The sequence below is a fragment of the Engystomops pustulosus genome, chromosome 11, assembly GCF_040894005.1.
Source record: "Engystomops pustulosus chromosome 11, aEngPut4.maternal, whole genome shotgun sequence".
NCBI classification, from domain to species: domain Eukaryota; kingdom Metazoa; phylum Chordata; class Amphibia; order Anura; family Leptodactylidae; genus Engystomops; species Engystomops pustulosus.
Window position 1 is genome coordinate 74,679,423 of NC_092421.1, and position 12,298 is coordinate 74,691,720.

Sequence of the window (12,298 nt, forward strand, 5' to 3'; positions counted from 1 at the left end):
CCCCCGAACACTGCTAGGCCCAGAGAGCGGCCAGAGGAGAGCAGACACCCCCCAACACTGCTAGGCCCAGAAGGCGGCCAGTGGAGAGCAGACACCCCCCAACACTGCTAGGCCCAGAGAGCGGCCAAATTAGAGCAGACACCCCCCAACACTGCTAGGCCCAGAGAGCGGCCAGAGGAGAGCAGATACCCCCAACACTGCTAGGCCCAGAGAGCGGCCAGAAGAGAGCAGACACCCCCCAACACTGCTAGGCCCAGAGAGCGGCCACAAGAGAGCAGATACCCCCAACACTGCTAGGCCCAGAGAGCGGCCAGTGGAGAGCAGACACCCCCCAACACTGCTAGGCCCAGAGAGCAGCCAGAGTAGAGCAGACATCCCCCAACACTGCTAGGCCCAGAGAGCGTCCAGAAGAGAGCAGACACCCCCCAACACTGCTAGGCCTAGAGAGCGTCCAGGGGAGAGCAGACACCCCCCACCACTGCTAGGCCCAGAGAGCGGCCAGAGGAGAGCAGACACCCCCCAACACTGCGAGGCCCAGAGAGCGACCAGAGGAGAGCAGACACCCCCAACACTGCTAGGCCCAGAGAGCAGCCAGAGGAGAGCAGATACCCCCCAACACTGCTAGGCCCAGAGGTCGGCCAGAGGAGAGCAGACAACCCCCAACACTGCTAGGCCCAGAGAGCGGCAAGAGTAGAGCAGACACCCCCCCCAAAACGGCTAGGCCCAGAGAGCAGCCAGAGGAGAGCAGATACCCCCCAACACTGCTAGGCCCAGAGGTCGGCCAGAGGAGAGCAGACACCCCCCAACACTGCTAGGCCCAGAGAGCAACCAGAGGAGAGCAGACACCCCCGAACACTGCTAGGCCCAGAGCACGGCCAGAGAAGAGCAGACACCCCCCAACACTGCTAGGCCCAGAGAGCGGCTAGAGGAGAGCAGACACCCCGCCAACACTGCAAGGCCCAGAGAGAGCGACCAGAGGAGAGCAGACACCCCCCAACACTGCTAGGCCCAGAGAGCGGCCAGAAGAGAGCAGACACCCCCCAACACTGCTAGGCCCAGAGAGCGGCCAGAAGAGAGCAGATACCACCCAACACTGCTAGGCCCAGAGAGCGGCCAGAGGAGAGCAGACACCCCCCAACACTGCTAGGCCCAGAGAGCGGCCAGAGGAGAGCAGATACCCCCTAACACTGCTAGGCCCAGAGAGCGGCCAGAGAAGAGCAGACACCCCCAACACTGTTAGGAACAGAGAGCGACCAGAGGAAAGCAGACAACTCCCAAAACTGCTAGGCCCAGAGAGCGGCCAGAGGAGAGCAGACACCCCCAACACTGCTAGGCCCAGAGAGCGACAAGAGAAGAGCATACAACCCCCCCCCAACACTGCTAGGCACAGAGATCGGCCAGAGGGGAGCAGACACCCCCCAACACTGCTGGGCCCAGAGAGCGGCCAGAGGAGAGCAGACACCCCCCAGCAATGCTAGGCCCACAGAGCGGCCAGAGGAGAGCAGACACCCCCCAACACTGCTAGGCCCAGAGAGCGGCAAGAGTAGAGCAGACACCCCCAAACACTGCTAGGCCCAGAGAGCGGCCAGAAGAGAGCAGACACCCCCCAACACTGCTAGGCCCAGAGAGCGTCCAGAAGAGAGCAGACACCCCCCAACACTGCTAGGCCCAGAGAGCGACCAGAGTAGAGCAGACACCCCCAACACTGCTAGGCCCAGAGAGCGACCAGAGGAGAGCAGACACCCCCCAACACTGCTAGGCCCAGAGAGCGGCCAGAAGAGAGCAGACACCCCCCAACACTGCTAGGCCCAGAGAGCGGCCAGAAGAGAGCAGATACCACCCAACACTGCTAGGCCCAGAGAGCGGCCAGAGGAGAGCAGACACCCCCCAACACTGCTAGGCCCAGAGAGCGGCCAGAGGAGAGCAGATACCCCCTAACACTGCTAGGCCCAGAGAGCGGCCAGAGAAGAGCAGACACCCCCAACACTGTTAGGAACAGAGAGCGACCAGAGGAAAGCAGACAACTCCCAAAACTGCTAGGCCCAGAGAGCGGCCAGAGGAGAGCAGACACCCCCAACACTGCTAGGCCCAGAGAGCGACAAGAGAAGAGCATACAACCCCCCCCCCAACACTGCTAGGCACAGAGATCGGCCAGAGGGGAGCAGACACCCCCCAACACTGCTGGGCCCAGAGAGCGGCCAGAGGAGAGCAGACACCCCCCAGCAATGCTAGGCCCACAGAGCGGCCAGAGGAGAGCAGACACCCCCCAACACTGCTAGGCCCAGAGAGCGGCAAGAGTAGAGCAGACACCCCCAAACACTGCTAGGCCCAGAGAGCGGCCAGAAGAGAGCAGACACCCCCCAACACTGCTAGGCCCAGAGAGCGTCCAGAAGAGAGCAGACACCCCCCAACACTGCTAGGCCCAGAGAGCGACCAGAGTAGAGCAGACACCCCCAACACTGCTAGGCCCAGAGAGCGACCAGAGGAGAGCAGATGCCCCCAACACTGCTAGGCCCAGAGAGCGGCCACAAGAGAGCAGACACCCCCCCCCCCCAACACTGCTAGGCCCAGAGAGCGGCCACAAGAGAGCAGACACCCCCCAACACTGCTAGGCCCAGAAGGCGGCCAGTGGAGAGCAGACACCCCCCAACACTGCTAGGCCCAGAGAGCGGCCAGAGTAGAGCAGACACCCCCCAACACTGCTAGGCCCAGAGAGAGCGACCAGAGGGGAGCAGACACCCCCCAACACTGCTAGGCCCAGAGAGCGGCCAGAGTAGAGCAGACACCCCCCAACACTGCTAGGCCCAGAGAGCGACCAGAGGAGAGCAGACACCCCCCCAACACTGTTAGGCCAAGAGCGAGAAAAGTAGACACCCCCCAACACTGCTGGGCCCAGAGAGCAGCCAGAGGAGAGCAGACACCCCCAACACTGCTAGGCCCAGAGAGCGGCCGGAGTAGAGCAGACACCCCCCAACACTGCTAGGGCCAGAGAGTGGCCAGAGTAGAGCAGACACCCCCCAACACAACTAGGCCCAGAGAGCGACCAGAGTAGAGCAGAAACCCCCCAAAACTGCTAGGTCCAGAGAGAGCGGAAAGCAAAGCAGATACCCCCCAACACTGCTAGGCCCAGAGGGCGGCCAGAGGTGAGCAGAACACCCCCCCCCCAACACTGCTACGCCCAAAAGCAGCCAGAGGAGAACAGACACCCCCCAACACTACTAGGCCCAGAGAGCGACCAGAGGAGAGAAGACAACCCCCAACACCGCTAGGCCCAGAGAGTGGCCAGAGGCAAGCAGACACCCCCAACACTGCTAGGTCCAGAGAGCGGCCAGGGGAGAGCAGACACCCCCCAACACTGCTAGGCCTATAGAGCGGCCAGAGTAGAGCAGACACCCCCCAACACTGCTAGGCCCAGAGAGTGGCCAGAGGCGAGCAGACACCCCCCAATACGGCTAGGGCCAGAGAGCGTCCAGAGTAGAGCTGACACCCCCCAACACAACTAGGCCCAGAGAGCGGCCAGAGTAGAGCAGACACCCCCCAAAACTGCTAGGCCTAGAGAGCGGCCAGAAGAGAGCAGACACCCCCCAACACAACTAGGCCCAGAGAGCGGCCAGAGTAGAGCAGACACCCCCCCAACACTGCTAGGCCCAGAGAGCGGCCAGAGGCAAGCAGACACCCCCCAACACTGCTAGGCTTAGAGAGTGACCAGAGGAGAGCAGACACCCCCCAACACTGCTAGGCCCAGAGAGCGGCCAGGGGAGAGCAGACACCCCCCAACACAGCTAGGCCTATAGAGCGGCCAGAGTAGAGCAGACAGCAGACACCCCCAAACACTGCTAGGCCTATAGAGCGGCCAGAGTAGAGCAGACACCCCCAAACACTGCTAGGCCCAGAGAGCGGCCAGAGTAGAGCAGACACACCACAACACTGCTAGGGCCAGAGTAGAGCTGACACCCCCCCAACACTGCTAGGCCCAGAGAGCGGCCGGAGTAGAGCTGACACCCCCCAACACTGCTAGGCCCAGAGAGCGACCAGAGTAGAGCAGAAACCCCCCAACACTGCTAGGCCCAGAGAGCGGCCAGAGTAGAGAAGACTCTCCCCAACACTGCTAGGCCCTGAGAGCAGCCAGAAGAGAGCAGACATCCCCCAACACTGATAGGCCCAGAGAGCGGTCGGAGGAGAGCAGACACCCCCCAAACACTGCTAGGCTTAGAGAGCAGCCAGAGTAGAGCAGACACCCCCCAACACTGCTAGGCCCAGAGAGCGGCCGGAGTAGAGCAGATACCACCCAACACTGCGAGGCCTAGAGAGCGGCCAGAAGAGAGCAGACACCCCCCAACACTGCTAGGGCCAGAGAGCGGCCGGAGAAAAGCAGACACCCCCCAACACTGCTAGGGCCAGAGTAGAGCAGACACCCCCCAACACTGCTAGGCCCAGAGAGTGGCCAGAGTAGAGCAGACAACCCCCAACACAACTAGGCCCAGAGAGCGACCAGAGTAGAGCAGATACCCCCCAACACTGCTAGGCCCTGAGAGCAGCCAGAAGAGAGCAGACACCCCCAACACTGATAGGCCCGAGAGCGGTCGGAGGAGAGCAGACACCCCCCAAACACTGCTAGGCTTAGAGAGTAGCCAGAGTAGAGCAGATACCCCCCAACACTGCTAGGGCCAGAGAGCGGCCAGAGGAGAGCAGATACCCCCAACACTGCTAGGCCCAGAGAGCGGCCAGAGGAGAGCAGATACCCCTAACACTGCTAGGCCCAGAGAGCGGCCAGAGGAGAGCAGACACCCCCCAACACTGCTAGGCCCAGAGAGCGGCCAGAAGAGAGCAGACACCCCCCAACACTGCTAGGCCCAGAGAGCGGCCAGAGTAGAGCAGACACCCCCCAACACTGCTAGGCCCAGAGAGCGGCCACAAGAGAGCAGACACCCCCAACACTGCTAGGCCCAGAGAGCGGCCATAGGAGAGCAGACAACCCCCAACACTGCTAGGCCCAGAGAGCGGCCAGAGTAGAGCAGACACTCCCCAACACTGCTAGGCCCAGAGAGCGGCCAGAGGAGAGCAGACAACCCCCAACACTGCTAGGCCCAGAGAGCGGCCAGAAGAGAGCAGACACCCCCCAACACTGCTAGGCCCAGAGAGCGGCCAGAGTAGAGCAGACACCCCCCAACACTGCTAGGCCCAGAGAGCGGCCAGAGTAGAGCAGACACCCCCCAACACTGCTAGGCCTAGAGAGCATCCACAGGAGAGCAGACACTCCCCAACACTGCTAGGCCCAGAGAGCGGCCAGAGGAGAGCAGACAACCCCCAACACTGCTAGGCCCAGAGAGCGGCCAGAAGAGAGCAGACACCCCCCAACACTGCTAGGCCCAGAGAGCGGCCAGAGTAGAGCAGACACCCCCCAACACTGCTAGGCCCAGAGAGCGGCCAGAGTAGAGCAGACACCCCCCAACACTGCTAGGCCTAGAGAGCATCCACAGGAGAGCAGACACCCCCCAGCAATGCTAGGCCCACAGAGCGGTCAGAGTAGAGCAGACACCCCCCAACACTGCTAGTCCCAGAGGAGAGCAGACCCCCCCCCCCTCCTTCAATACTGGGCCCAGAGAGCAAGGAGCTAAAGCAGGGTTTGGGAACATTTTTGGCTGAGAGAGCCATGAACACCACATATATAAAAATTTAATTGTGTGAGAGGCTACAATATGCACATGCCCCCCAGTAGATAGGTAGCCCCAGCACATGCCCCCAGTAAATAGTTAGCCACTGCACATGCTCCCAGTAAATGGGTAGCCCCAGCATATGCCCCCCAGTACATATGTAGCCCCAGCACATGCCCCCAAGTAGATGAGTAGCCACAGCACATGCCCCCCCAGTATATTGGTAACCACTGCACATGCCCCCCAGTAGAAAGGGAGCACCATCACATGCCTGCTAGTAAATAGGTATCCACAGCACATGCTCCCCAGTATATTGGTAACCACGGCATATACCCCCCAGTAAAAAGGGAGCACCATCACATGCCTGCTAGTAAATAGGCAGCCACAGCACATGCCCAAGGTAGATAGGTAGCCACAGCAAATACCTCCCAGTAGACAAGTAGCCCCATCAAACGCCCACAGACCCTAGTAGATAGGTAGCGCTAGCACATGCCCCAGTAGATTGGTAGTCACAGCACAAAAAAAAAGGGAATACTCACCTACCTACTCTTCCTTCAGCGGCTTCTCATAGAGAGGAGTGGATGCTGCTGTACTCTATGATTCAGGCGCTGTCACCCAAGCAGCGGTGCAGTGATGGCACCTTGGTCACACAAAGGACGGAGGCAGCGGTAACATCGCTGCCTGTGATCATCACTGTGTGTGTCTTACATGTACACACTGACCATCGCTATTCATAAATGATTTGTCTGAAAGCCAGAAGCAGCCATCAAAAGAGCCACATCTGGATCCAGAGCCATAGGTCCCCCTGATCTAGAGGAAGGCAAAGACCCCAAACACTGCCACGGTCACATAAAATAATGGGATGGGTTCTGGATTGGGGGGTGCTTGAGGACTTCTTACCACTGTCCGGCTGTGGTGCACTTTGCTGCTTGGTTGTGATGGCAGCTGTGGCCGAGGGCTTCTTCCTGATAATGGACATAAGGGACCTGAGGATGACAGGAGGAGTCAATGTCATACAAGAACGACTGCAGGGTAAAGGTGTCCCCCAAACCGCACATCACAAGATCCCCAACACCTTCTCACAGGTTTCATCTGTTACTTTCTGATCCCAGCAAATGGATCATTCTGACCCAACAGCAGGGATTTCTGTCCTGGTACATTGTAACAAACCCTGCAGTTGTGTACAAGACGCAGCTTGTGCATATCAACAATCCACATTCACTGTCAGCAAGCAGAGGTCTAAAATCACATTATCAACCTCCAACTGGGTTGCAGCTTACCGGATGGGGTTTGGTGGTGGAGGTGGAGGTAGAGGGGGCGGTGGTGGCGGAGGAGGAGGAGGTGGAGGAGTCTTCTCTGCCTGATGGAGCCGCTTCTGGAGCTCATCCACTGGAAACAGTAAAGATTCAGAAATGAGAAGAAGGAAGTAACTGGCACACTGTAACAGAGCGTCCCCCGCCAGAGACACCGAAAAAGAGAAAGAAAAAAAAAAAAAAAAAGAAAAGAAAGAAAGAAGAGAAGAAAAAAAAAAAAAGAGAAAAAAAAGAGAGCAAAAAGGACAGAAAATAAAGAAAAAAAGGCGAGAGAATATACCGGAGTGTTTCAGGTCCCTGACTGCGGACTCTGCATTGTGTAGTCGGCTCTCCAGGTCCTTCTTCTCCTCCTCCAGGATCTCCAGCTGTTTCTTTAGACTCTGCACCTCCTTCCGCAGCTTTGCTTCTTGTAGTTCATCCTCCAGCTCCTTCACCTATGAGCAAAAAGATCTGTATTATAAAATACTCTGTGCTGCACCTTCCCCTCTAAACCTCTGTGACCCCTCTCCTGCAATCCATTGTGGAGAGATCCCTACGCTCCCTGTAGTTCCAGGAGTGTGTGGGGCGCCCGTCACCTTCAGCTGATGCTTGATCTCTGCCTCCTCCAGTTGATGGGTTAACCTGGCGTTCTCTTCCAAAGCCTTGAGGAGTTGATCTTCAGGCGCGATGCTCTGCAGCAGGAGGCAGCTCTGTCTTTTCAGCTTATTTTGCTCTATGTACATCTGAAGAAACAATAACGTGAATGGCCAATCAAACACCCGAGCCCAGTCCTGCTCACACAGTGCCCCCCGCCAGAGGAAGCAGCAGATATCTGCAGACAACTACCCCTGCAATGTGCCCCCTTCCTTTTCTGATGTGTCCCCGTGATGCCCCCCGGTTTTCGGCCACATACCTCCTGTGCCAGTGATTCTGCTTGTGCTCGGAGATCTTTCTCCATCTCTAGGTTGCACTGCAACTCCTCATATTCTTCTACTGCCAGGATGGACACTGCAAAAAATAAATATAAAAGTGATGAGCAGGGCCCCGGGCCCCCAGGAGTAGACATCAGTATAAGTTCCTCTGAAGGCAAGGACCACATCTGTAGAGCAGCAGAATCAGCCACTCCCTGCCCCCACCCACTCCCAGCCGTGGCATCCACAACCGCCACCCACTCCCTGCCGAGGGATACACCAGCATCCACTCCCCACCCTCCTACCAACTTCCACCATAAGGATTCACCCTCCACCACTGGGACCCACTCCCTGCCCCCCACCCATTGGGATCCGCCACCTGCCCCCCACCCATTGGGATCCGCCACCTGCCCCCCACCCATTGGGATCCACCACCTGCCCCCCACCCATTGGGTTCCACCACCTGCCCCCCACCCATTGGGATCCACCACCTGCCCCCCACCCATTGGGATCCACCACCTGCCCCCCACCCATTGGGATCCACCACCTGCCCCCCACCCATTGGGTTCCACCACCTGCCCCCCACCCATTGGGATCCACCACCTGCCCCCCACCCATTGGGTTCCACCACCTGCCCCCCACCCATTGGGATCCACCACCTGCCCCCCACCCATTGGGATCCACCACCTGCCCCCCACCCATTGGGATCCACCACCTGCCCCCCACCCATTGGCATCCACCACCTGCCCCCCACCCATTGGGATCCACCACCTGCCCCCCACCCATTGGGTTCCACCACCTGCCCCCCACCCATTGGGTTCCACCACCTGCCCCCCACCCTTTGGGTTCCACCACCTGCCCCCCACCCATTGGGTTCCACCACCTGCCCCCCACCCAATGGGTTCCACCACCTGCCCCCCACCCATTGGATTCCACCACCTGCCCCCCACCCATTGGGATCCCCCACCTGCCCCCCACCCATTGGGTTCCACCACCTGCCCCCCACCCATTGGGTTCCACCACCTGCCCCCCACCCATTGGGATCCACCACCTGCCCCCCACCCATTGGGATCCACCACCTGCCCCCCACCCATTGGGATCCACCACCTGCCCCCCACCACAGGGATCCACACCCTGCGCCATCCTTCACTTTCAGCCTTGGCCCTGCACAACCAGGATCAAAGGCGAAAGGGACTGCTTCAACCCCCCATGGATTGTGGGAGGGAAGGGTGGTGCTGCCCGCCATGGACGAGAGCTAGAGGGGGCGCTGCCGGCCATGGACGAGAGTTAGAGGGGGCGCTGCACGCCATGGACGAGAGCTAGAGGGGGCGCTGCACACCATGGATGAGAGCTAGAGGGGGCGCTGCACGCCATGGACGAGAGCTAGAGTGGGCGCTGCACACCATGGACGAGAGCTAGAGTGGGCGCTGCACGCCATGTACGAGAGCTAGAGGGGGCGCTGCACGCCATGGATGAGAGCAAGACGGGGCGCTGCACGTCATGGACGAGAGCTAGAGGGGGCGCTGCCCGCCATGGACGAGAGCTAGAGGGGGCGCTGCCCGCCATGGACGAGAGCAAGACGGGGCGTTGCCCGCCATGGACGAGAGCTAGAGGGGGCGCTGCACGCCATGGACGAGAGCTAGAGGGGGCGCTGCCCGCCATGGACGAGAGCAAGACGGGGCGCTGCCCGCCATGGACGAGAGCTAGAGGGGGCGCTGCCCGCCATGGACGAGAGCTAGAGGGGGCGCTGCCCGCCATGGACGAGAGCTAGAGGGGGCGCTGCCCGCCATGGACGAGAGCTAGAGGGGGCGCTGCCCGCCATGGACGAGAGCTAGAGGGGGTGCTGCCCGCCATGGATGAGAGCTAGAGGGGGCGCTGCACGCCATGGATGAGAGCTAGAGGGGGCGCTGCACGCCATGGATGAGAGCTAGAGGGGGCGCTGCAACGCCATGGATGAGAGCTAGAGGGGGCGCTGCACGCCATGGATGAGAGCTGGAGGGGGCGCTGCACGCCATGGATGAGAGCTAGAGGGGGCGCTGCACGCCATGGATGAGAGCTAGAGGGGGCGCTGCACGCCATGGATGAGAGCTAGAGGGGGCGCTGCACGCCATGGCCGAGAGCTAGAGGGGGCGCTGCACGCCATGGATGAGGGCTAGAGGGGGCGCTGCACGCCATGGATGAGGGCTAGAGGGGGCGCTGCACGCCATGGATGAGAGCTAGAGGGGGCGCTGCACGCCATGGATGAGAGCTAGAGGGGGCGCTGCACGCCATGGATGAGAGCTAGAGGGGGCGCTGCACGCCATGGATGAGAGCTAGAGGGGGCGCTGCACGCCATGGATGAGAGCTAGAGGGGGCGCTGCACACCATGGATGAGAGCTAGAGGGGGCACTGCACGCCATGGATGAGAGCTAGAGGGGGCGCTGCACGCCATGGATGAGAGCTAGAGGGGGCGCTGCACGCCATGGCCGAGAGCTAGAGGGGGCGCTGCACGCCATGGATGAGAGCTAGAGGGGGCGCTGCACGCCATGGATGAGAGCTAGAGGGGGCGCTGCACGCCATGGATGAGAGCTAGAGGGGGCGCTGCACGCCATGGATAAAAGCTAGAGGGGGCGCTGCACGCCATGGATGAGAGCTAGAGGGGGCGCTGCACGTCATGGCCGAGAGCTAGAGGGGGCGCTGCACGCCATGGATGAGAGCTAGAGGGGGCGCTGCACGCCATGGATGAGAGCTAGAGGGGGCGCTGCACGCCATGGATGAGAGCTAGAGGGGGCGCTGCACGTCATGGCCGAGAGCTAGAGGGGGCGCTGCACGCCATGGATGAGAGCTAGAGGGGGCGCTGCACGCCATGGATAAAAGCTAGAGGGGGCGCTGCACGCCATGGATGAGAGCTAGAGGGGGCGCTGCACGTCATGGCCGAGAGCTAGAGGGGGCGCTGCCCGCCATGGACGAGAGCTAGAGGGGGCGCTGCCCGCCATGGACGAGAGCTAGAGGGGGCGCTGCCTGCCATGGACGAGAGCTAGAGGGGGCGCTGCCCGCCATGGACGAGAGCTAGAGGGGGTGCTGCCCGCCATGGATGAGAGCTAGAGGGGGCGCTGCACGCCATGGATGAGAGCTAGAGGGGGCGCTGCACGCCATGGATGAGAGCTAGAGGGGGCGCTGCAACGCCATGGATGAGAGCTAGAGGGGGCGCTGCACGCCATGGATGAGAGCTGGAGGGGGCGCTGCACGCCATGGATGAGAGCTAGAGGGGGCGCTGCACGCCATGGATGAGAGCTAGAGGGGGCGCTGCACGCCATGGATGAGAGCTAGAGGGGGCGCTGCACGCCATGGCCGAGAGCTAGAGGGGGCGCTGCACGCCATGGATGAGGGCTAGAGGGGGCGCTGCACGCCATGGATGAGGGCTAGAGGGGGCGCTGCACGCCATGGATGAGAGCTAGAGGGGGCGCTGCACGCCATGGATGAGAGCTAGAGGGGGCGCTGCACGCCATGGATGAGAGCTAGAGGGGGCGCTGCACGCCATGGATGAGAGCTAGAGGGGGCGCTGCACGCCATGGATGAGAGCTAGAGGGGGCGCTGCACACCATGGATGAGAGCTAGAGGGGGCACTGCACGCCATGGATGAGAGCTAGAGGGGGCGCTGCACGCCATGGATGAGAGCTAGAGGGGGCGCTGCACGCCATGGCCGAGAGCTAGAGGGGGCGCTGCACGCCATGGATGAGAGCTAGAGGGGGCGCTGCACGCCATGGATGAGAGCTAGAGGGGGCGCTGCACGCCATGGATGAGAGCTAGAGGGGGCGCTGCACGCCATGGATAAAAGCTAGAGGGGGCGCTGCACGCCATGGATGAGAGCTAGAGGGGGCGCTGCACGTCATGGCCGAGAGCTAGAGGGGGCGCTGCACGCCATGGATGAGAGCTAGAGGGGGCGCTGCACGCCATGGATGAGAGCTAGAGGGGGCGCTGCACGCCATGGATGAGAGCTAGAGGGGGCGCTGCACGTCATGGCCGAGAGCTAGAGGGGGCGCTGCACGCCATGGATGAGAGCTAGAGGGGGCGCTGCACGCCATGGACGAGAGCTAGAGGCTCCTGATGAGTGTCCTGCACCTCCAGGCGTCTCTTACAATAAACACTACAATTAGCCTAAGTTTCTAATCCCATTAACTGCTGAACTGTGTTAATAACCTGCTGTAAACAGACCCTCCCAATCCCGCCCCGGCCCCCCCATACTGATTATAATCACTGGCCCGCTCCCTGCCAGCGCCACATTAATATTCATGCTTCCTTCCTTCAATGGACCTTAATTACTAATCAAAGGAGAAGCAATTAAGAAAGGCAGCAATTGTCAGATCTGAAGAGTCGTGTCAGCAAACAAGTCGGAGGTGAAGCCGCGTGCGGGGGGAGCAGGGGGATGCACCGACCCACCGTGTGACAGAACCGCAGCCAC

At 60.9% G+C, this 12,298-nt stretch overlaps 1 protein-coding gene across 4 annotated transcripts in view; it reads right to left on the reverse strand.

The window, feature by feature from the left end:
- The window catches only part of SHTN1 (shootin 1), a 49,405-nt gene that overhangs the window by 10,482 nt on the left and 26,625 nt on the right, over positions 1-12,298 (reverse strand). For all 4 annotated transcript variants that reach the window (XM_072129515.1, XM_072129517.1, XM_072129514.1 and 1 more), the window contains exons 8-12: positions 7,860-7,954; positions 7,543-7,689; positions 7,248-7,401; positions 6,935-7,043; positions 6,555-6,640 (exon numbers count right to left, since the gene is read on the reverse strand). In XM_072129515.1, the coding sequence (XP_071985616.1) occupies positions 6,555-6,640; positions 6,935-7,043; positions 7,248-7,401; positions 7,543-7,689; positions 7,860-7,954 (591 nt within the window). The remainder of the gene's footprint in view (positions 1-6,554; positions 6,641-6,934; positions 7,044-7,247; positions 7,402-7,542; positions 7,690-7,859; positions 7,955-12,298) is intronic.